General features: G+C 53.5%; 1 protein-coding gene across 5 annotated transcripts in view; it reads right to left on the bottom strand.

The window, feature by feature from the left end:
- The window catches only part of TRAF7 (TNF receptor associated factor 7), a 30962-nt gene extending 8516 nt beyond the window's left edge, over positions 1-22446 (bottom strand). Inside the window, exons 1-9 of one of the 5 annotated variants that reach the window (XM_027684175.1) lie at positions 22369-22446; positions 11749-11867; positions 11505-11562; positions 10369-10460; positions 6171-6287; positions 4697-4789; positions 3038-3071; positions 1155-1338; positions 285-419 (exon numbers count right to left, since the gene is read on the bottom strand). In XM_027684175.1, coding sequence (XP_027539976.1) covers positions 285-419; positions 1155-1338; positions 3038-3071; positions 4697-4789; positions 6171-6287; positions 10369-10460; positions 11505-11562; positions 11749-11829 — 794 coding nt within the window. In that variant the 5' untranslated portion in view covers positions 11830-11867; positions 22369-22446. Of the gene's footprint in view, positions 1-284; positions 420-1154; positions 1339-3037; positions 3072-4696; positions 4790-6170; positions 6288-6539; positions 6705-10368; positions 10461-11504; positions 11563-11748; positions 11868-18282; positions 19225-19279; positions 20122-22126; positions 22144-22368 lie in introns of those variants that run through there. The other 4 variants (XM_027684178.1, XM_027684176.1, XM_027684177.1 and 1 more) reach the window with 4 other exon arrangements.
- Between the last annotated feature and the right edge of the window lie 968 nt (positions 22447-23414).

The following is a 23414-nucleotide window of genomic DNA, read 5'->3' as shown; positions in this document are numbered from 1 at the left end:
ATGCTCTGACTCTCCTCCAGCTGTTCTTCTGCCTCCTCACACCTCACCCTCCTCCTGGGCTCACACCTGGGCACCGGGACCTGCCTGTTCCCACCAGGAGAGGGGTTCAGGGGCTGCCTGCCTCCTGCAACCCCTGTAACCCTGAGCTCAGCCTCAGGCCAGTGCACAGCACTGGGGAGAGGTGCTTGGAGTCCTTGGGGCCACCCCAAGGCTGCAGCGACCAAAAAGCAGCTCAGAAGTTACCTCGGTGCACTTTCCCCACTCAAAAGCATCAGGTTCCTTACCCGTACTTGGAGTGGGGACACTTGATGTGCTCGCACTCCTTGAGGTGTGCCTCCAGGTTCATTTTGAGGAGAGGAGGGCAGCTGGGGTTGTTGGGGCAGCGCACGGGCCTGTAATCACAGCTGCTCTCATGGTCCCTGCCCGCGGAGAGAAGCAAAGGGAGGGAAAACCAGCAATGAGCAAAAATTAATGGAAGCAACACAGGTTGTCAGGAAAGGAGCAAACCAGCCCTTGTAAGGCTGTCAGGTCCAAAGCCTCCTGCTCTAAGATTGCAATTCCAGCTTCTAATTCTCATTTGACCAGAAAATTGAGAGTAATAACAAACCACGTTTACACAGAGCATATCTACTTCTGCAGCTGAAGGGCTGAGCCTTCAGGCACCCACAAACAACAGCTTTCCACAAGCAGGGAAAGCTTGTGGAAATCCCTATCAGTCCAATCCCTATCAGCCAGGTGACAGGGAAAACAGGGAATGCATTGAGGAGGGCGAGGGAGACAGATTTCAGATTCTCAGGATATAACTGGGATAATTCCTCTCGCAAAAAGAATCCCAAGGTCTCTGCTTGACCATACCACAGTGTTTCACCCCAGAAGTGAGGGACAGGACAGGTCAGGACAATTGCAGCACAGCGTCCCTGTCCCAGTGCTGGCACTCAGGTGAACAGAGAGCAGAGAACAGTGTCCTTCCCCTGAGACCAGCCCATGTCCCACCATCCCAAGACTGATTTATCCCCTCAACCCCCCTGCCCACTCCCATAATTCCACTCCTGGCAGTGCTGGCAGGAGCGGCACGGCCCCGGAGCCGCAGGGCAGCTCAGGTGTGGCAGGCTGGCACAGCCCTCTCCCTGAAGAGGCTGGAACAGGGCACTTACTTCCTGGCACTCAGCTTGATGGTGAAGGGGCAGCCGCGGGGGTCCACCTCGAAGGCGGTGGGTTTGCTGCTGGCGGCGGCTCGGCAGCCGTACTTGCAGTGGATGAAGAGTTCCCCGATCTGCTCGGCCACCGCGATGTTGTTCACCACCACGGTCAGTTTGGCATTGTCCACGGGGCACTTCTCTGCCAGGGAGGGAAAACACAGTCAGCCAGGACTCAAGACAGCGCAGGAGCATTTCCAGGAGCGTTTCCAGGAGCCTCTGCGTGGAGATTTTGTTCTTTTGCCTTCCCTGGCCAAGTCAGCCAAGTCCCAGGTGGGTGGTCGTGGAATGAGCCACGAATATTACACAAGGTCTGTGAGCCACTATCTTTAGAAAAGTTACAGTTTTTGTTAAACCATGATAATTTGAGCAAGCTACCAACAAAGGATGGCCACACTGGGACAGGCTCCCAAGGGAAGTGGTCACAGCACCAAGCCTGAGTTCAAGGAGCATTTGGACCATGCCCTCAGGCACATGGTGGGATTGGTGGGGTGTCCTGTGCAGGGTCAGGAGCTGGACTCAACGATCCTGATGGGTCTCTTCCAGCTGACCATATTCTATAATTCCAGTTCAGACTACTTTGTGCCTGGTGAAGTGTGAGTGTTCATAGGCAGAAGCCTCATCCAAAATGTGCTCCCTCACCCAGGCCTGGGCTCAGCTCCTGCTCCCAGCAGCACCATGGGCCAGCAATCACAGAATCATTTAGGTTGGAAAAACCCTCCAAGACTAATGACTTCATGCTTTGACCGATGCCCACCTTGTCCCCCAGCCCAGAGCACTGAGTGCCACGTCCAGTCCTTCCTTGGACACCTCCAGGGGTGGTGACTCCACCATCTCCCTGGGCAGACCCTTCAAATGTCTGACCAACCTGTCCAGCAAGAAATTCTTCCTGATGTCCAACCTGAACCTCCCCTGGCACAGCTTGATGCCATTTCCTCTTGTCCCATCACTTGTTACCAGGGACAAGAGGCCGACTCACATTTGGCTACAACAGAGGCAGAAACACGAGCCTGGAGGGCAGGAGCAAAGCTGAGCAACTTGGGATTGCAACTGCAAAGCCTTTTGCTACAGAACATGTGGGTTGGGACAGATATAGCAAAGCACAGTGAGGGGATTGGCATGCAAAGCAGAGGGACCCCTCACATGTGGAAGGTGAAAATTGAAAGGCAGAAAGAGCTGCTTTTCTGCAGAACTTGCCCCTCCTGGGCTCACTGTGCTGGTAATGCCAACGTCTTGGCTTTGTGCTGAACAACAACTTGCCAAGAGGGGCACAGGCTTGTGCCAAAAAAAGTCTTTTTTGCAGTGCAGAGTCCAATCCAAGTGGGAGCTGGTTATCCCAGGCCAGCAGCCAGAGGCTTGGGCTCCCTCAGGGCTCTGGAAGAGCTGGGTGAGCTAAAGCAGCTCTGTGGGGCACAACCAGGGGCCAGAGCGCTGGCACTGAGGGGCTGGGGGAGGAGGGGTTGGTGGGGCTCTGCCAAACACAGCCCCCCTGTTCCTTAGCCAGGCAGCCACAGAAAGCTTTCTGTCTGAAATCAGTGGGTCAACTCTGGGCGAGACGTGTATTATCCCGGGATTATCCATGGCATACTCCACGATTTGAGAACATCCTGTGCCCAAGAGCTGGGCCCAGCCCTCTCTCCAGTGCCCAAGCTCCAGAGTGTTCCATGGGAGCTGCACGGCCCCCGAGCCCCAGCCCCTCGGTGCTGCAGTGGCAGATCTGACTGACAGCTTGTTTTCAGCCCTTTGAACGTTTTTCTGCAGGTTTCTTTTTAAGCGAAAGCAAACAAACCAGAAAATAACAGTGTTTTGGCTGCATCACACAAGAGCAGTTCTGTACTCACCAGATGTTAAGGCACATCTTCTACAAAACGTGTGCTGTGGAGACAGAGAGGAACAGCAGCGTCAGCGTAAAACGAGAGCAGGCTAATTATTCCCTGTGGACAATGATGGGAAAGGTGGAAGATACCCAAGCCTGTGGCTCAGGGGCCTCGGCAGCTGTTCTGCCTGCTTTAGCTCAGCACCACAGGGCAAAGCCCAGCTGCTTGCTCAGGGTGCAGCACAGGTCCTGCTCCTGAGAGGATCAAACTTTGATGTTCTGCCCCGTTCAGGATCAGGCCATGATTGTGGTGACAGCCAAAGCCACGGGCATGTTCTGCTACACTCTGATATTCACGGAATCACAGAATGATTTGGGTTGGAAGGGACCTAAAGATCATCCTGCTCCAATCCCCTGCCATGGGCAGGGACACCTTCCACTAGACCAGATAGCTCAGGGCTCCGTCCTGCCTACTCTTGAACATGTCCAAGTCCTTCCTACCCTCCACATCTGCATGGGGTTTCCCTACTTCACCTTCCACCTTAGCCCATATCATCCCTCTCACAACCCTGAGCAGTCCTCAAGGGAAGGAGGAAGGGGAAGACTGGCCTCTCCCTGTCTTTGCCCAGTCAGCCCATTACCCACATGCCCCTGAAACTCTTCTAAGGCAGCTGGAGCTGCCCTGTCCTGCTGCCAGGAAGATGGAACAGCTGGTTTGTAAGTCCATTAAATGCTCTGTAAATTGTAGCACTTTAAATAGCTCCCTCTCTCTGTTCTTGCAGTTTAACTTGATAAAGTAACAAACACAATCCACCACACTCACGAATACGAAGGCTGCAGCATTTCACTGGTCCTGACCTTGCCCCGTGGGCTCCCTGGAGCCTCCTCAGCCACATTCCCCGGCCACAGGGGAATGTGGCCAGCCCTGGCAGCGGCTGCGAGTCCCTCCCCAGAGCTGTTATCTGTTATCTGCTGCCCTGCTCCTTTTCCTGCCCGGCACAGCTGCACCGAGCGCCCTCCAGAGCTGCCAGGCCAGGACTGCACACCGAGCCAGGCTGCTTCCTGCACTGGGGTTTTTTCCATGTTATCCAGTGCATCTCAATGGCTCTGTGAAGAGCTGCTTTCTGAAATGGTGCAGAGAAACTGCACCAATTTCCAGCTCTTTTGGGGAACAGCACCCTCACTGCAATAAACAATCTGGAGCTGTTGTTGCTACAGCCCCAGCCTGGTAATCAGAAGCACATCAGAAGCATTAGAGAGCCCATCTCGAAGCCATCTTTCTTCACAAGTAGCACAGAAGCAGGAATAATTTACAGCTTCTATTAAATCCCACTAAAATGGAATCCAGAAGAATATTCATAATGCTCTGTGCCTTCCATTTGAGGATCTCAAATCCCTTTGCAAGCATTAACCACATGAAGCTTCAAGCCATTTTTGTTTTATAAGCAACACTTCCCTCCCAGCTGAGGAGCAGCCATTCCAAGGGTGCCCTGGAGCTCCTTGCAGAGCCCTTCAGGACAGACTGAACACGGCCAGGACAGGGCAGCTCTCCTGGGAAAAGCCATCCAACTTCAGGCAAGCGCCAGGATTGCTGGACAGTCAGTGGGGACAGTCAGGGCTTGGCTCTGGCTCACACAGGACACGTGTGGAGCCCATGCTGGTGGTTTGAAGAGCTCTGCCTTACCCCACAGGTTGTGATGACTGGATCCTTAAACACACTGCAGCACAGCTGGCAGCACAGCTTCACAGAGGGCTGCTCAGCAAACACCAGGGGCTCCTGCAGGGACAGAAAGGGACAAAGACAGCACAAGGATTAGCCTGAACACGAGAGCCTTCCTCTGCAGAAGGAACAAAATACTCCTCAGAGGGGAGTCTCGGGCAGCCTGGGGCACTGGGCACACCAGGGGTTCACTATCTCAACCAAATAATCTGCCTGGATCTGCTGAGCTCCAGTAAGAGGCAGGAGAAGAACAAACTTGGGAATGGCTGGAGACCCTCAGCTCATCACAAACTGGGGGTCACCAGCATCTGGCAGGATCAGGACCTGACAGCAAACTGCTCAGACCAACTTCTCTGTCAGTGACTCAAGTCACCAGACCTGTGTGAGCTGCACTGGCTGAGACTTTGTGCTTGGCTGGACTGAACAGAGCGTTGTCAAAAATGTACTAAGCCTGGAGTTTGAAAGCAATTTTAGAGCAGCCTGCCCTTTTGTATTTCTGAAACATCCTGGAGGAAGGGCTCTTTCATTCCCTTATGAAGCAGAAACAACATTGTTTCTGCTGCAATGGGCCCATCTCTCCAGTTTTGTTTACCAACCACGACTGCCAGCACGGGGCTCTGAGCACGTCCTCCTGGAGCAGCTCGGCTCTCCAGGGCTCCCAATACATCTTCCTGGAGCAGCAGGGCTCTCCAGGGCTCCCAGCACATCCTCCTGGAGCAGCATGGCTCTCCAGGACCCTGAGTGTGATCTCCTGGAGCAGCACAGCTCTCCATGCCATGCCAGAGCAGGGCTTCACATTTCAGAGCTTTTCAAATCAATCTCTGCAGTTCAGCCTGTCTTTTCATCCCACACTGCTCTCAGAAATGCAAACACAACCCCCTGGGTAACTAAATATGAAACACACTTTTATCCCAGATCAGTGGCAAAACGCCACCTGACCTTTAATTCATCCAGTCTGGGGTTAGTTACTGGGTCATAAGCTAAGCTCAGCTTAAAAGTGTCCTCCCCTAACATGCAGACAACTCCTTGCACTCTCCAGGGCTCAGTGGGGTGCCACACAGCCCTGAATGTGGGATAGGGCTCCAAATCCGTGGGGAATTGTATTTCTCTTGCTGCCTGAGGCCAGACCACCAGCCTGAGCCCTGCAACCCCCACTGCTCTGCAGCAGAGCCAGGGAATCACACAGGACTCTGCAAAGATTTACAGTTTATCTGGGAAGCAGAAAAGCCTCCCCATTGTCCTTGCTCCACAGACAGGGAAATGGCTCACAAGGAAGCAAAGCCAGTGGTAGAAACAAAGTTAAAGCCGGAGTCCTGACAGCCAGGCATCACAAAAAATCTGTCTGTGACAGCTCTGTGTTCTCACAAGAGTCCACTAAGTCACTCTTTTGACACTGCACTTCCTAATACTGCTCCTTCAGACAATCCCAAATACCTACTGGCTCCTCCTCTTCCTCATGGAGTGAGAACGTCGAGCGCAAGGACATGTTGGACTCGGAGTGCAATGAACGGACGGAGATGGCCGAGTCAGAGCGGCGTGGGGTGCTGATCGGGGGCTTCAAAGAGATAAAACCAGCTCTGGTTAGTCCAAGTAATTCCCAAACTCTGTGTGAACACTCAAAGTTCAGTCCTCTCCCTCCCAAAACTACGCTGCTCCACTCCAAGCTGCACTGAGTGGCCCTGCTGCTGTCTTTGCCCTTCCCTGCACTGTGCTCAGAGACAGGATTAAGGTTTAACTTCCTAAACCGGGCTGACATCTGAATTCCAGGCACGTCCCTTTCTCCAAGGTGCATTCGCTGTGCACTTACCGTGGGCACCCGCAGAGCAACGGTCTGGAAGAATTAATCCTTCATGGAAAGCTCTGTAAATCTCCCCCAGAGACTGCTCCAGCTCCTGCCCTGTCTCCAATCTCTGCAGCAGCACTTGTTGTTGCACTCGCTATCTAACTTCTGCCAAATTTCTTTGCGTAAGTGTGGAGACTTCCTTCTATTGAATTCCCTCACAGCCCGGCTCTGCCGCTTCCTGCTCGGGAGGGGAGAGCGGAGCGGACACCGCGCTCCGACCAACGAAAATCCCCCTGCCTCCAGCGGCCCTGGGATTGGCTTTGAGGGAACGCTGCCTCTGGAATATTAACCAGCAGTGCATCTCTGAGGGGGGAATATCAACCAGCAGCACACAGCCAAGATGAAACTTGGCGTCGAAGCAAAACCGGACGCTCTTCAGATCATGAAGCGTCTGGATTTGGGGGTCCCAAATCCATCTGGGAGCGCAGCCAGGGCTGGGTTACTCGGGAAGAGATGCTCCTGGTAGACTGGGAAGGGTGCAGAGGGAAGGAATAAAGGTAGTCAAGGAGCAGAATGGATGTTTTGACAAAGAAATGAGAGAATGAAGCTGTAAGCTTCCGACATCGGCACCAGGAGGTGACTGATGGCACCTGCACGTGTCACCTCTCCATGGCTTGGATGTAGCTATGTCAGCCACCAACTCCGAGCAGTGCTGGCTGGAAGCAGCTCTGGAGATCACTGGCTGGAATTGAGACTCTCCCTGACCCTGGACCAGGCCAGCCCTGGCACTGCCCAGCTGGACCAGGGGAAGCTGCACAGACCAGACCCTGCTGCCCCGGGTTCCTGTGCTGCACCTTGGGAGCAAAACACTTTCCCTCATATTTCATCTGAACCTTGTGAGCTGCAGTCTGTGTGTGTACCCTGGGTCAAAGGGGGCAACATCAGACTCAGGGACGGACAAAGGCAATGTAGGAGGGCAGTGGGGTAGTCAGGAAATCCAGCAGTGAAAGCTATAGGATGAGGTTCAGAGGCTGCAGTCTGAGTGCAGCCTGGTTGGGCTTGCAGAAGAGGAGCAGACCAGGATCCTGCTGGTTCCTCTGCTGCTTCAGTTTTATGATCCTGCACTCCCAGGAGCTCAGAACTGCTGCATCTGCTTAGAAGCCAAAGCATAAAGCTTTTTCTTAAAGACAGCATATTTATTGGCTAAACAGGTAAACCTTGAGGAGGAAGGGTTATAATGAGTAAATCAATTTTATGTGTATCCATTCAGCTCATTATTTTCCTCCACTAGTAACAGAAGTTATTAAAATAACAAGAATGACTGTGCATAGTTCCCACTCTGGAGGTGACAGGGAGTGGAGGGCAGCACAGGCAGGCTCTGCAGGGAGGCAGGTTTATCACGAGCAGCATCCTGGGTGGTCAGCAATGGAGAGGGGGGACTGCTGCCCAAAAACATTTCCAGGAGATAGAGGTGTGAGACACGGACTTTCAAGGCTTCTGTAACACTGTGGGCTCAGAGCCCTGTGTCCTGGTTGGGGTCATGCTGGTGTTAACTACACAGGGGACAAATGAACGTGCTGAGAAAGGTCCCTCATTCCCTCAGCTGCAGGGACAATGTGGAATGGCAGAGGATGTGCTGCCATTTACAGACCCTCTGGGTCTCTTCAGCCTTGGTTCTTGCCAAGCAAACAAGGACAAGACTTGAGAGACCTTATTTCTGCACTAAACATGAGGCACATCTTCAAACAGCCCAAGGATGGAGCACCCACATCTTCTGATGGAAGATGGATAGTTTTTGGCCGGTAACTCAGTCCAGCCTCCAGTTCTGAGGTGAAGCTCAGAAGCAGACTTTGGACAGCCAGGCAGCCTTCATCCACTAGTATCTATTTGTGCCAATATTCAGCTGTAACCTTTAGTTGCAGTTCCCATCACCTCAGCTACAAGTGCAGGCTCCACGTGAAGGCTCCAGCAGAGTCCTCACGGGGACCTGTGGCACTACTTTCATGGAAAGCTGACAGCAGCTGCTCAGTAATCCCTGCCTTGCACACAGAACACACTGCTCTGCTTTGGGTTTCATTAACAGAAGCTCTAAAAAGAAAGAAAAAGGGGTGGTGGAGGTCACAGAAGGGCTCTGACGCGTCTCCAGCTGTCTCACTGATGGCTGACAAGCCCTTGGCAGCTTCTGGAGGAGGGAAAACTCAGTGATGAGGAAGGGAAATCCCAGATTATTTCTTGACAAAGCAAATGAAGCTTCCTAAAAGGGTTAGTGAGTCTGTCTGGAGCAGCAGGCAGAGCAGGGCTGGGGTGGTTCCGGATTGTCAGCACCTCATGCTGTTTCCTGAACCACTCATTAATTCTCCTGCTATTTTTGCTTAAGAACATTTAGCACTCTGGGGAAGGTGGGCTGAGACTGCCCAAGAGGACTGGGGCTGGATCCCAGGAGAGATCCTCCCCCATTTTTGGCTGCACACCTCAGTTCGTGACACTGGGGTTTTCAAAGGAGCTTTTCCACCAGACCTGGCTAAATGAAGCATCCCCAGCATCCCCTCCTCTGCCAAACTCCTCCCCTCTGCCCTGTGAGAGCTGCCCAGCCCGTGAGAAGGGCACAGTGAGCCCAGCACTGAGCCCACGGGGGTCGTGCTCACAGCCAAGGGGGGCCTGGAGCAGTGGCCCAGCTCCGTGGGGTCAGTGCTGGGATGGAGAGCTGCACTTGCCAAGGACACCAGGCAAATGTTCAAAGGACTTGTTAGGAAAAAAAAAAAACAAACAAAAAACCCCATGGGTTCACATAAAACACAGCAAGATGTCTGAGCAACAGAAGGAACTTTATAGGATGCTGACAATAAAGCTCTTTGCAATCTGGTGTCAAATTTATTTTCAGAAGTGTTGTAGCTCCACACTGTTGCTGACCCCAGTCTCTGTCAGGGCATAACTCCAGCAGCAGGGATCCCATTTACTTCTACCTTGGAAGCTGGGTCTTGTAACCTGACTAAGTCTACAAGTACTTTATTTGAAGTTTACTACCAACATGCTTAAATCTAAACAGAGCTTATGGTTGTGAGATGTGGTTGGAGCACCAGGGACAGAAGGTCCAGGCCTCAGAGCTGTCTGTCCTTTCCCTGAGGTTTGCTTTGCTGTTGCTGTTCCTGATTTAATTGATTTAGCTGATTTAATGTCTCTCCAAGCAGCTAACCCTGAGGCCTGTTGAATCACTAAATTCCCCAAAACCGGCTTACTCAGGAGTGAGTAAGAAAGCTGGATGCAAAATTGGGAAGTGCTTTTCTGCAAAAATATTGGGAGACACGGGAATGGTTTGTGTGAGAAGCCCCCAGGAGCCCAGCACAGTCCCGTGGTGTCCAACATCCCACTCTGCAGGTTCCAAACCCGCTCCCTGTGGCCAGAAGCCCCATCTGGAGGTGGGAATAGGAATGGATTCTATGGCCTCAACTGCAGAGCCAGCTGGGATCCATCCAACAGGCCCTGAGCGAGACTGCCCGGCCTCAGTCACAGCCCAGACATCCCTGGCTGGGGTTGTTTCCTCCCAGGCACCTGCTCCCCCAGAGCCAGGTACACCTCACACACAGCTCTGTGGCATTTGTACTTCCCAGGCTTTGAAGCCACAGAACCAAGCAGTGTGAAAACCAGCACCAGCAGTACCAGCTCAAAGCCCCAGGTCAGAATCAGCTGCTTCCCCACGGCACCAAGCACAGGAGCAGCCAGGAATGATGAGGCTGGTCCTGCCCTCGGTGCAGGAATCTCCCTTGGATATAAGGGAGGCAGAGGAGTCCAGAGGAACACCAGACATCTCTCATCTCTCAGCTAAGCCAGTCAGGAGGGCCCTGGCAGCACCTACCATGCCATCGTCCTCATCCCGTGGGGAATAGGTGAGTGTGCTGGAGGAGGACGGGGTCCGGCGGTGCTGCTTGAAAGTGTTGGTCCCGTCAGCTTTGAAGGGAATCACAGAAAGAAAAACAAGCATTTAGGCTCCCCAGAAACATTTCCAAACTATGGGTCAGCCTCTGCAGCTGTAAGCGTTCCTTAGAAAAGGAAAAGACTCGGGATTCTCCAAGTCCGGTTCGTGACTGGACATATCAGCACAGGTAGAACAACCCTGATCACTGAGAGCTTTGCCCAGAAAAGAGCACAGGTCATATTCTGTCAGGTCCACAGGGTAAAAACACTACTAGAAGGAAACTTTATACTCCCACATATCTCAGTCACCAACAGAAATTGCTTGGATCCAGGAAGGTCTGGATACTCTTGCAGCACAAGGGAGGTATGGTAAATTAAATATGAGATATTTGTATAGAGATTGTGTTACTGACTCGTGTACAAGTTTGAATGTAAATATTCTGGAGTCCAAAACCATCTAGAGTCCAGGACAAATGTAATCCAAACATCTTCCTCAGGCACATGGTAATTTTCTTATCTAAATCAGTGTCAAGTCTTCTTGTCTCTACTAAAGGAAGGATATTTTTATTCCAAAATAAAAACAGACCTCTTCCTACATTCACCCCACGTGTCAGGCCTCAGGCTTCCCTCACCTGCTGAGCTTTGAGGAACAAGGCACAGGAATTCTAAATAAGTAGAGGCATTTGCATCCTCTCCTGACTGAGCTAAAAATGGCCATGGGGGTTTCACCAAAGCTCCAGAGTGACTCACAGTCAGGCACAAGAGTGAAGATGGAATTTTCAGTGATTGTCACAGGGATCAGTAAGATTTGGTGCTGAAATCAGTATCAAACCCTGTTGTACTACCCCAATTTCAACAGGAGCTTCCCAGTGGTGCTGCTCAGTCTGCCTAAGGGGAGACAATTCCTGTGCCTTCTCATTTCCTTCATGTCTGGACACTGGGGCTGCAAAGCACTAAAACCAGCCCCTGGCTGATGAACACAGTGATTCTCCCAACAGCTTTATGATTTGTAGAAAACAACAACCCTGGAGTCACCCAGAGTGCTTTGGTGAGATGCTCCAAGCACGAGATACTCACGCTTTGTGATGGTGGTCACAGCAGAGTAGGCTGGTCCAAAAGTTGTTTCCATTCTCGTCTGAAATATTGAGGAAATGAAGGTCAGGGCATATAAAGGCTTCAGATCTTTCCCGAACCGGTGAAAAAAACGTGCACACGTATTCCTAACTTTTATCTGTGAATGCTGAGAATTTTAAGAGGCAAGGAAATACCATATTTCAGAAGGCATCCAGTCCCTCTGCTCTGCCACCAGCAGTGACCTTACCCCGTTAGTGTTTTCTGAAGGAGTGATGTTTGTTGTGCCACTGGAGAATCGATTGTAGCGAGCGTTCTTGTTTGAGCTCATAATCTAGGCCAGCATCTGTTAGTCATGGGAAGCTTGCTCTGGGGAAGAAGGGAGACAGAAAGGGAATTAGGTTCATTGTATGTATTTTCCTGGGCTCAGAGAACACTCTCCTGGCAGCACTAAGTCCAAGTGTTTACCTAAACTCACATAAACCTGGATTTTCAGGAGGAAGAGGCAAGGACAAAGTCAGATTCCTTTGAATCATTCCTGGATGAGAGTTCAGCATTTTCTAAAAATATTATCTTTTAAAAGGGGGCTCATTTCTCTTTTTCCACTGTTTACACAGATTTTCACTAAGCTCAAGTTTGCAAAGTCAAGAATTCCACAACAATAACCTGCATAAACACCTGGAGTTTGCTTTCTTTAACCTCAGCTGGAACCTGATGGTGCTTCAGAGCACAATCATGCTGTTATCCCAGTGGATCTGACAAGATGCTCTCAGTCTCCTTCGGAGCCAGGTACCCTTAGGAAGGAGCTGCACCTCCTCTGCCATCACACGGAGGCACTTCTGGCTCAAGTAGGAGTTTCCCTGAGAGAAGCCAAGGGCTCAGCTGGGCACTGAGCTCTCCTCCCAGGCTCCATCCCTGCAGCTGACAGGTTCTGCTTGCACTCCCAGGCTGTCCCAGCCTGCCCAAGGGGCCCTGTGCTCTGGGAATAAGCTGCCCCAGAAGAATCCTGAGTAAGAGACCCCTTTCTGTCCAAGGTAAGTCTTGGTATTTTCACTGCCAGCAGCAGAGTCCAGGGGCTAAACAGACACACACCTGCAGTGAGGACAGACAGGCCAAAAAGGGTTTACTGAGACAACAAAAATCCCTTTCTGTAGGACAAGAGTCTTGTAAGGAACACCCCACAGGTGTCCCCAAGGCAGAGCTCCTGGTCCTGTGAGATGGCTCTGCTCCAGCCAGGCTTCCACACTCCTGCTGCTCCCACTGCCAGCTGTTGGGAGGTGAAATGTCTCAGGGGTTTCCAGCAGTTGGTTTTCCCTGGTCTGGAGGTGACAAGCCCTAAATCTCCAAGCTCCTTACAGAACCACCACTGTGATTTCTCCACTTTACAGAAAGGGAAACTGAGGCTCAAAGAGAGACACCATGTAGCTGTGACTGGGGACTTGTCCAGGGATTCCCACCTCCCTGGAGAGCCCTGGCACAAGGCTGCCTGCACACAGGGCTGGGCACATCCTGCACCTGCATTTTAAACACTGCAAAGGTGACACTCGAGCTGTCCTTGACCAAGGCTCTGCTCAGGGCCTGACACAGCACTTCCTGGTGCTCCCTGCAGCTCTGCATCCAACAGCTGTCAGGCAGCCAGAAACAGCAGCAGCAGAATCCAGGGAATTGCTACTCAGGACTAAACTCTCAGAAAAAGCTACAGTCTAAAACAAAACAAAAAAAAACCCCACAAAAATTCCAATGAAAAACCAAACAAACAGAAACTCCGAAGCCAAACCCGAAACCATCTTAAAACCAGGGATCTGGATAATGTTTTCCACACATGTGACAGCACTGTCCTGGCTCTCTGCAAATGCCAGATCCCTGAGGAGATGCTGAGCAGAGTTGCTGGAGCTGTCTCAAACCCAGCAGGACTGAAGCAGTGTTGTGCTGCTGCATCAGGGAGACCTGCCGAGTTTAAAGCTGGGCTCCAGCAAGCCAGAAGTTTGGCTGTGGCCATCAGATCCTTTTATTCCTGTCAGTGTTCCTTAGGGCACAGAGATTAGAGGGAACTGGGAGGGTGGGTGGTGGGAGAGGGCAGGCAAAGCTTTTGGGTAACACTGGCTGTGGCCCCACAAGGTCTGAACCCCACCCAGCCTCTCACCCTCCGGCCTTGGACCAACCCCTGGAGCTCTCGGCTTCCTCCCAGCAAAAATTCACCTCTTCTGCACAGCACTTCTGGACTACAAAGCCTGAAGATCAAAGAGTCAAAAAGGTCTCCAGCTGGGGTCTCCAGATGATGCAGTGCTCATAAATAAAGCAGACCCAAGTATTTCCACGAGTGATGGCATAAACTGCCCCATTTCCTGGGGTCTCACGTCTCAAGGCTGCATTATCTCATCCTTAATCATCACCTGCATGTATCCCTAAATTTCCCCTCTCCATAGGTTCCCTATGTGTAACAATGCAGCTAAGCTCTGGTCATTTCCACTAAGGTAGAAATAGAGGGACTCACTTTTCAGGGATGTGAATCCATGATTCCTTCTTCAGAGAACCTCAGCAACATCCACCCAATGACCCTTTATTCTGCACTGCTCAAAGCCAAGAGCAGGGATGTGCTCCCACCTCACCAGCTGTGTTAAGGGAACCTTGCATATAGAATATTCCTATTGGGTTTTAGGGCAAACAATCATTCCCAGATGGAAAAGAAGGAAGCCCATCCTAATTGGGTGGATTGTGGGCTGTCTGGAGACTCATACAGAAGCTTCATTCCCTTCTCATTTTCAGGGTATGTATCACCTTCAGATGTAACAGATGGAGTGATGGGAAAGCACTGAGAGACAGGGAAAACCAAAAATGGGGACAACCAACAGCTTGAGGAGTTCTGGAATATCCTTTGGATCAGATGTGCAACCAACAGTGACTGCAGGCACCTGAGCCACTGCAATGACCCCTACAGCACCTGCCTGGGAACTTCCCAGGGATAACCCACAGGCCACAGAAAAGTGTCCTGCAGAGGCACTAAGGAAGCATCTCCAGTCTCACCTTGCCCCAAAATCCCACTGAAACGGATGCAACAGAGCTGGGATAAATCCAAAGTGAGGAAGAGAATGGGGATTTTGCACTCATTGTCTATAAGCCCGACCTGTGCTCTGCAGCTTGGCTGAGCAACCTACCTGCAAGCAGCAGCAGGGACCTGCTCTGTCTGCTCTGAACAGAGAGCAGAGGAACAGGAGCAATGGGAAAAGTGCTGAGTGGAATATCAGCCAGGCTGCAGAACACCAGCAGCCACAGAATTATCCGATTTCAGCCCAAATCTCTGCACCCACCATAGGCAGGAGCATTTCAGCAGAGCAGACACCTCCCCAGAGCACTGTCAGACAGCTCCTCCCATCTTCCAAGAGGTACTGAGAAAGGCCTTTTCCAACTCATATCAAGCAAGTTAAAAGGAGGCAGAAAAGAGCTGATCCTGTCAATATTAATATCAGATTCCTACAGCACTTGCAAAAATCTCTGCCAGATTTCTGCACCTTTGCCTGGTGCAGTGTTTTGCAACTTCAGTGGTTTTTACAGTAAACAAAGAGGGGGAAAAAAATCTACCCTGGAAAAGGAAGCAGTGGGGACCAGCTATCCAGTAAATCCCACGGCTGATGGTAACCAGATGCGAGGGAGGGGAAGGGATGAGTTTCAGCATTTGCACACCACGGGGATCAACTCAGGCTTTTGAGACTCAGCGAGAAGAAAAGCCTTAAAATCCTACTGTAGTAATCCAGGCAAGGAGAAACCCAACCACCAGTGGCTGCAGAGGCAGCTGGGGGAAGCAGTGCTCTTCCTCCCTACTGCTGAGTGGAGATCCAGAGGGATCAGCCACGGATCACACTGCTGCCAACCCTGCCACTGCACCTCAAAGCACTCAAAGCAGGGAGGAGAATCACCTCTGGGACCAGTGGCCTGGCTAATCATAGAATCCTGGAATGGTTTGGGTTGGAAGAGACCTTAAAGGTCACCCAGTTCCACCCCCTGCCATGGGCAGAGAACCACTGGCCATGCTGAAGAGGGGTCTGGTGGCATCTGCCTTCTTTCCACCCCCAGAGTACACACAGTTATTCCCAATACTCTGCAGAAGATCCTTACAACCAAGCACAAAGGCCAAGGCTTTGAAGGGGGGACGTGGCACGAGGAGAAGGGACAGTAGAGTATCCCATCCTTCCCAAACATCACGTAACCTGCCTGGTCCTGACGGAGAGCCAGTTCCCAGGGCAGGAACCCCACCTTTGCAGGCACCAGGGCACTGCTGGGCTGTGTGCTCTGGCTGCTCTCCAGGTGAGCCACGGGCACGGCAGTGGGCCCTGCAGGTGACATGTGCCATGACTGGCAGCTGCAGTGTCCCACAGTGTCTCCCTGCCAAGACACCAGAAAGTTTCCTTTGCCTTACGCAACCGCCAGCCCGTGACGCTCAGTGTGTCCTACATCTGCCGGTTCTTCTTTCCCCCCCTCCTTCCTCTCTCCATTGAAGCCCTCTCCAAGGTTATTCACCCCCAAGGAAACCACTGGAGCAGCAAAATCATCCACAGCAGGAGTGTTTGCCAGCGGGAAAGACAGGCATGGGTTATCCTGCTCCGGCTGGAACAGCCCCTGGGTGACGTGCACTTCCTTATCTCACAGCCTGGGTATTTATGGCATAAGAGCTTCTGTTCCTCTTACAACACCACAGTGAGGACAAGAAGGGTTACACATCCTTGAGAGTATTGGCACATCCCCAGGGAAATACTCTGAGAAAAGCTCCCACAGCCCAGCTCAACGGGACAAGGGGAAGGCACACGGGTGCCAAGAGCAGGGGGTGGCTTTGGGGGCTACACCCACTTCCTTGTCCATATCCCAAGCTCTCACACATCCAGGGCTCCTCTAGGGGAGGTCACAGGGCCAGTATATCCAGCCCAGTTGGGGCAGGCTGTCTACCTTGTCCTTCTGCAGGACCAAGGTGTTGCCCACACGTTCTGTGAACTGGTTCTTAGTGGCCCACAGCGACCAGCAAGGGAACATCCCGAATCCCAGAGACAGCCTGGCGACAGTCACACTGGCTTCCCTGGTATCTGTGGTGGAAATAGCACCCAGCTGCATTAACATGGCTTTAAGAACACGGCTACCTGCTCTAGGTGACCCTGCCTTGGCAGGGAGTTGGACTAGATGGTCTCCAGAGGTCCCTTCCAACTCTAATTAACTATCTGTGACTACCAGTATCTCATGGTGACGAGGACTATCAGCATCTGGTCTGACCTGTAAAACACAGGCCTCAGAATGCTGAGCTACCCCAGATCCCTGAGATAGACACCTCTCAAGTCAGTCACCAGACAGGAAGCAGAGGGTGGAGCCCAATGGCCACTCCTCAGGTTAGGGTAAGGTCCTTCCAACACAAACCATCCCAGGATTCCATGATTTTCACAGCTGCTGAAGACAGAACTGATGCTCTGACCCAGCAGGACATTTCTTACACTCTTTGGGAGGCCAAGATGTGCAGTCAGTGCTAGAAGGACATAAAACAAGAACAGAGGTTCAGCCTTGCTGACAGAACGTGGCCCCTCCATCTGGTGGGTGTTGGGTTCTGGGGAACAGTCTTTGTATTGTTCAGAAGTTTTTCCTGTAAGTCATACAAACTTTCCTGAGACCAAAATTGTATTGAGCTGTCATCAATAAAAATAAAACTGATATTTTTAATTGCTGCTGCTTTTACCAGCGCTCCCACCAACCGCAGGGCTGTGAGAGCACATTCAACAGCTGCTTGAATGTGGCCATGCCTTTGAGCAAACGGGGTTCAGAATGGGAAATCATGTCATATGGTGCTTTTCCTAATGGATAATGACTCCTTGGGATAGAAGATTTTTTTGTAATACTTCATGACAAAACCTGAAGCAGTAACTTTCAGATGTGCCCATAACTGGATCAAAAGTGATTGCTCTGGTGGAACAAAGCATCTCATTTTTCCCCTCCCCCAAAAAAATGAAGTGAAAAGGAAGGACAGAGGCCAATGTTCAATACTATTCCATGACACAAAAGCTACATTTGAAGCTTTACTTCCATTTTTGGTAACCTGGAAGCACCCACCTACTACACCAGTTTTGTTTTGCAGACCAGGGCTCAGCAGTTCTGACCCCTCCAACCCAAATTGCCGTGTCTGGGCTCTCAGCAGCTGCACAGTCACTGCTGGGCAGCCAGGCTGGCAGGAACAGGCACATCCAGAGCTCCTCCACACAAAGACCACAATCAAAAGGTGCTTTAAAAGTTGGCCCCTAACGCTGCAGCTTCGTGCTGTGCCTCTCACAGCTTGTGCTCTTCCACATCCTCCCTCAAAGAACAGGCCCACTCAGACACCATCACATTGTTAAATCAGGGATTTGGTTAAGGAAAAAGAATAAAACCCCAACCAAGCCCCCAAAGCAACAACATCCTACCCCTCCAAGGCAAAAATCTCAGTCCTGCTGCAGTTCCTTGGGAGGAAATGGTCACCCCTGTGTTGATAAGAATTTTCAGGCTTTAAAAGCTGAGAATAGTCACTTACACCACTCACACCTCAACTGGTGCTCACTGGTGCTCCTCAGCCTTGCTTGACAGAGAGACCAAATGGCTGCCAAGACCCCACAGGGTCCTGTGGGCTGGCTCAGGCCCTGCTGTTGCCAATCTGGTTGATAGAGGGGCTTGCAACTCATCTAAAAAGCCTCTAAGACATGGCGGGTCAGCAGCAAAGCCTGGGGTATGGAGAGATTCAGCCTCTGTTCTCCCAAGGGAGCCAGAGGAACGTTTGTCTCACCTGGATCCTCCTCTCCTGGAGCCCTGCTAGACCCAAAGCAACCACAGCTCCTCCTCTCCTTCATTCCTCGATTCCTGTGCCACCACTGAGGCCTTTTCCAACTGCTTTGCCTTACTGGCTGCACTGCACTCCTCTGGAAAGCTGTAACCACCCCAGCACATTATGGGATTCTTCCAGATTAAAGTAATAAGAAACCCGAGCCCATAAACATAAATCAAAAAGCACAAAGTATCACTTCCACCCCCTGCTCCCCCCCAACATCCTCCAGAGCTTTGAAACTTCATGACACACTCTTGCCCTCTGGGTGCAATTGGAGCACTTCAAAGATCAGGCTGAAACGCATCAGCTCCTTCACAAAGAAAAATAACCCAGTAAATTCCAGTTACCTGCTCTTTTTTTTGTACAGTTGCCTTGGACTTTGCCACTGAGAACAAGCAGGAGGCACAAAATAGACACCTACACTCATTGATCAAACTGTGAGCCTCAGAGAAACAAGTGCTGAATCTTGGATTCCAAAAGGAATCAGTGGCTGTGGACACTTGCACCATGGCAAATCTACGGACAGTTTTGAGGCAGCAGCACTGTCCAGTGTCCCACAGCCCCCAAACACTCCCCACGGTGACTCAGGATACAAAGAGGAGGCACCTGGACACGGCCTCTCCTCACAAACTTGGTTTCCACGCTCACAACTCTGCCTAAGGAAAACCTTCCCAGCCCTGAAAGCACCAGGAACAGCCCCAGAACACACTTTGCTGAGTTGCAATCAAAAGTTCCACGTCCTCGCAAAGGTCACGCTGAAGGATCACAAAACCAGCACAGCAGGGCTCTGGCTGCTGGACAGGCCACAGGTACCCACTTCCAAACTGGATTCCAGGTCTCCACTAAGGGATGGAAACAGTTCCTCCCTCCCCGCTGTGAGGGCTGAAGCAGAGCAGCTTCCCAGGGAGCACTGACACCCAACACCCGGAGCAAACCCCTCTCCTGGGGGGACACTCACCCTCGGCCATCCCGGAGCAGCAGAGCCCGGCAAGGCGCCTCCATGCCCAATTCCTGAGGCTCTTCCCGGCCAGGCCGTGTCCCTCCCGCTATCTGTGTGCGTGTGTGCATCGCTCCCCAGTGATGTAAACACAAAGGCATGCGGAGCAGTGGGCGAGATGTAAATCCAGCTGGAAAATCCCACAGCTCAGCCAATCTCCACGCTGCCTCCCAGCATTGCCCCGGCTGCTCCGGGAATGCTCCCGGTTCAGCTCAGTGCAGGAAAAACAACCCTCTCTGAGCACACACGGATTCATTCCCCGAGATCCGAGAAAGCTCCAGGGACGGGACAGTCCATCGCTGGCTTTAAGGGAAGTTTGGGTTTCTCTCCCTCTTTAGAAAGTTCCCAAACTATTCAGAATTCTGGATATCAAACAGCAACACGGTCTTTGCTTGGAGAGACGATCCAGGGGAATCCAGTTAACTAAGAACCACCACAAAGGCTGAGCTGGGGAGCAGGACTCACCCAAAATACAGGCACTGACAGTGGGGGACTTCTTCTGCCAGGACACCCAGCCCCACAGCTGAGGGTCTCCCAAGAGCAGGACTGCCCCACTCCAGCCCCCAGGACACCTCATTAAAAGCTGATGAAACTCTGATGAAACTCTGAGCTTGGGCTGTGCCAAAGGCAGAGCAGGAGCAGCCTAAATGTGTAATTTGGGGTGCTGCTGCCCTGGGCTCCAGGGGGACTTGCTGAGGTCCAAAGAAGGGTGACACGTACCCCTGTGAGCAACCAGCCACCTCCTTCCTTGTCCCAGCTGCCACTACATCCCTCAATCCAATCCATGGATGAGGGGATGTGCCGGTGTGTCCCTCACCATGCCCACAGCAAAGGGTCACAGGCAGGGAAGGGCAGACAAAGGGAATACAAACCAGGAGGGATGAGTTCTGACAGGCTGAACCTGCCCACGGAACCCAAGTGCTGAGGTAGTGAAACCACGAAGGATTTTCTCTCCAGTACCTTTCTCCTGGTGCAGCTGGGCTTGGCTGAGACAACCTGTGAGACAGGTACAGTCACGCTCCAGGAAATCCCACAGCCATGGCCAGCAGGGCCTGGAAGCTCCCATGGAAGAGGGTGACGAGGTGACCGATGGCTGAACCCCAACTGAGGCTACAGAGCGCTCAGCACCACTCAGGGCCACCCCCAGGGCTGCTCAGCAGCAGCTCCTGGCAGGGCAGAGCTGCCTCCAGCTCCAGCACTCAGTGCTCAGCAACACCCCAGAGCCCGGGGAGATCCCTGCAGCTCCGGTAGAATCGGGATTGTGGAGCCCCGGGAAGGGAATGTTTGCCTGCACAAAGGTTCCAGCCAGAGGGCACAAACTTCCACGTGGTGCTTCACACGTGGCTTAAGGCCCTTGAAGGCTGTGCTGCCACAGGAACAGGCAGGTGTGGGCCCACCCTGCAGAGCAGCTGGGATCCCCCAGGGATCCCTCGGATCAGGGAACCGAACTGCCTGGAAACTATGGATTGGGGGGTTTTTTCCCCTTGGGTTCAATCAATATCCTGAAAATTCCTGTTGGGGTGTTAACCAGTGAAGGTACCAGTGTTTCCTGACAGGAAACTCCACTTTGGCTCAGGTTTTCCAAAGCCACTGGGTAAAACTGAACCTCCCTCAGGGTGAAACAAATGTTCCTTCCCTCGGGGAAGTCTCACCTGCACACGAATCAAACCCCAAGACCTGAGATTTCTGGTTGGATTCACCCTGTCCCTTCCCTGCTCGAGACAGCAGTGCCCTGGGGGGACCCCAGGACATGGAGGGGGACCCAGCAGAGTGTGGACAGCTCCCTGCTCCTACAGCTTCCTGCATGACTTTAGGAAATCCCAAATTTCCCTCACCGGGGTAGGTTCAAGTTGGACATCAGGAGGAATTTCTTCATGGAAAGGGTGGTCAGGCACTGGAAGGGGCTGCTCAGGGAGGTGGTGGAGTCCCCATCCCTGGAGGTGTCCAAGGAATAACTGGATGTGGCACTCAGTGCTCTAGGCTGAGGGACAAGGTGGGGATCAGGCACGAGGGAGCTCCATGGGCTTTTCCAGCCTCCGTGATTCTGGGATTCTGTGGTCTTGTTACTTTTGCTCAGCCAGGGCTTTCTAGAATCATCCTTCAGTCCACTGCCCTCTCCTCACAAACCCTGTTGTGGCTGGAAGCTGAAATCCTGACAGACAAACACTCAGACCACAATGCAGCAGCTGCTTAGAGGAACACAACAGCTTTGTCCAGGCTGAGAACACATTGCTGGGAGGGAAATGCACAGGGAGGCAAAATTAGAGCACTGGGATTGAAACAAAGTCAAAGCAACTCTGTCAAAAGTGGAAAAAATAACCGTCAGGCCACAGTTCTTAACACAGCCTGGCCCTGGCGGGGACAACAGCCCAGACACACCAAACCTGGGTAACTCCTGTCCAGGCTCCTCTCACACTCAGCGAGGCCCCGGCAGCACCTCAGCCCTCGTCTTTGACCCCACAGGGCTCTAAAGCATCGGAACACAAAGGGAACCCGCACTCTGGGCTGCCCTGCACAGCCCCAGCACAGCCCGGATCCAGCAGGAGCAGGGACAGTGCCTGTCACCGGGAGCAGGACCCGGAGCACAGGGACACAACAACCCCCGTGCCTGCCCCGGGACCACCCCAAACACCCCCATCCTGAGCCTCGGGAGAGCACGGCACGGGGAAACGAGGGCACCGCGAGGGCAGGGGAGGACAGGCAGCGACACGTGCCGGGGTCGGACAAGGGACGGGGCAGAAAAGGGCAAAAGTGGGCAGAAAAAGGGCAAAACTGGGCAGAGTCTGCGATGAGACCCGGGAAACACACCGGGAGGGCACGCCGGGCGGAGAGCGGGGCACGGGCGGGATCCACCGGCACCGAAACAGCGCGGAGATGGCGCTCCAGCCCCTCCGAGCGCCCGCACGGCCCCGCCGGCGCCTCCGAACACACTGCCCGGGGCCGGGACCGGGCGGCGGGCACGGGGCAGCGCCGGGAGCCCCCGCGGGCGCTCCCCGGCCGTTCCCCCCAGCGGGGCCCGTCCCGCCCGGCCCTCCCCGCCCCGGCCGTACCTGGGAGCGGCGGCGGCGGCCGCAGCGCCGGTGCCCGGTGCCGGCACATCGCGGCCAGGCCTGCTCCCCGCTGCCGCCCGGCCCGGAACCGCCGCGCGCGCCGCTCCTCGGGACTTGTAGTCCCGCGCGCCGCCCGCCGCCCGCGCGGCCGCGCCGCCCGCACTACAGCTCCCGGCGGCCCCCGCGGCGCGGGCGCTCCGCGCTACAACCGCCGTCGCCACTGGCTCGGCCCGGCCTCCGGCGGTAGCCAATCAGACGGCGGCGACCACCGCCTCGGGCCACGCTGCGCAGCGCTCCGCCATTGGCGCGGGGGAGCGCGGCGGCCAATGAGCGCCGGGAGAGGCGGGACGGCAATCACGCCAACCGCTGACGATTGGCTGCGCCCGCGGCGGCCTGACCAATAGCGGCGTCGGGGAGGCTATAAAGCCCGCGGCGAGGAACGCCTGCCCTCTTTCCATGCGGAGGTGAGGAATGGCGTGGAGCGCGTTAGATCGCGCTGGAAGGGAAGGGAGCGGGGCTGGTAACGAGGGCGGGCCGCTGATGATCCATATTGACCTTTCTGACACCTCGTCTGAGGGCGGCGGGCGGCCGCGGCCCCTGCTGAGCAGCCACGGCTGAGGCCCGCGGGAGCCGCGGCGGGGCCGGGCCGGGCGGTCGGGCCCCCCCCCTCACGCGCTGCCTTCTCCCCTCAGGGCTCGGCGGGAACCGGCGGCGACGCGGGACGTCCGTGCCCGGACCGCGGCTGCTCCCGGGGCTCTGAGCCGGTCACACGCCTGTGCCGGGTGCGCTCTGTGGTGAGTGGGGCTGAGCTCCTCGGGAAACCGCTGCTGCTGTACAGCAGGGGGGTCAGGGCGGCTCTTAAAGCACAAAGGTGCGGCTGCAGAATGAGCTGGAGTACAAGAAATCGTCGACTTTCACTCTCCCACGTGGGTTAGCTCCAGGTGAATGCCCTGAGTGCGATAGTGTGGGTAACTGAAAGCATTTACACTTTTAACTCTACAGTGCATAGATCGAGAATTTAAATCTTTATTCTTCTTAGCTATGTG

Source organism: Neopelma chrysocephalum, unplaced genomic scaffold (assembly GCF_003984885.1).
Source record: "Neopelma chrysocephalum unplaced genomic scaffold, ASM398488v2 Primary Assembly neopelma1_65b, whole genome shotgun sequence".
Lineage (NCBI taxonomy): Eukaryota > Metazoa > Chordata > Aves > Passeriformes > Pipridae > Neopelma > Neopelma chrysocephalum.
This window is presented reverse-complemented; position numbering and strand designations above follow the sequence as displayed.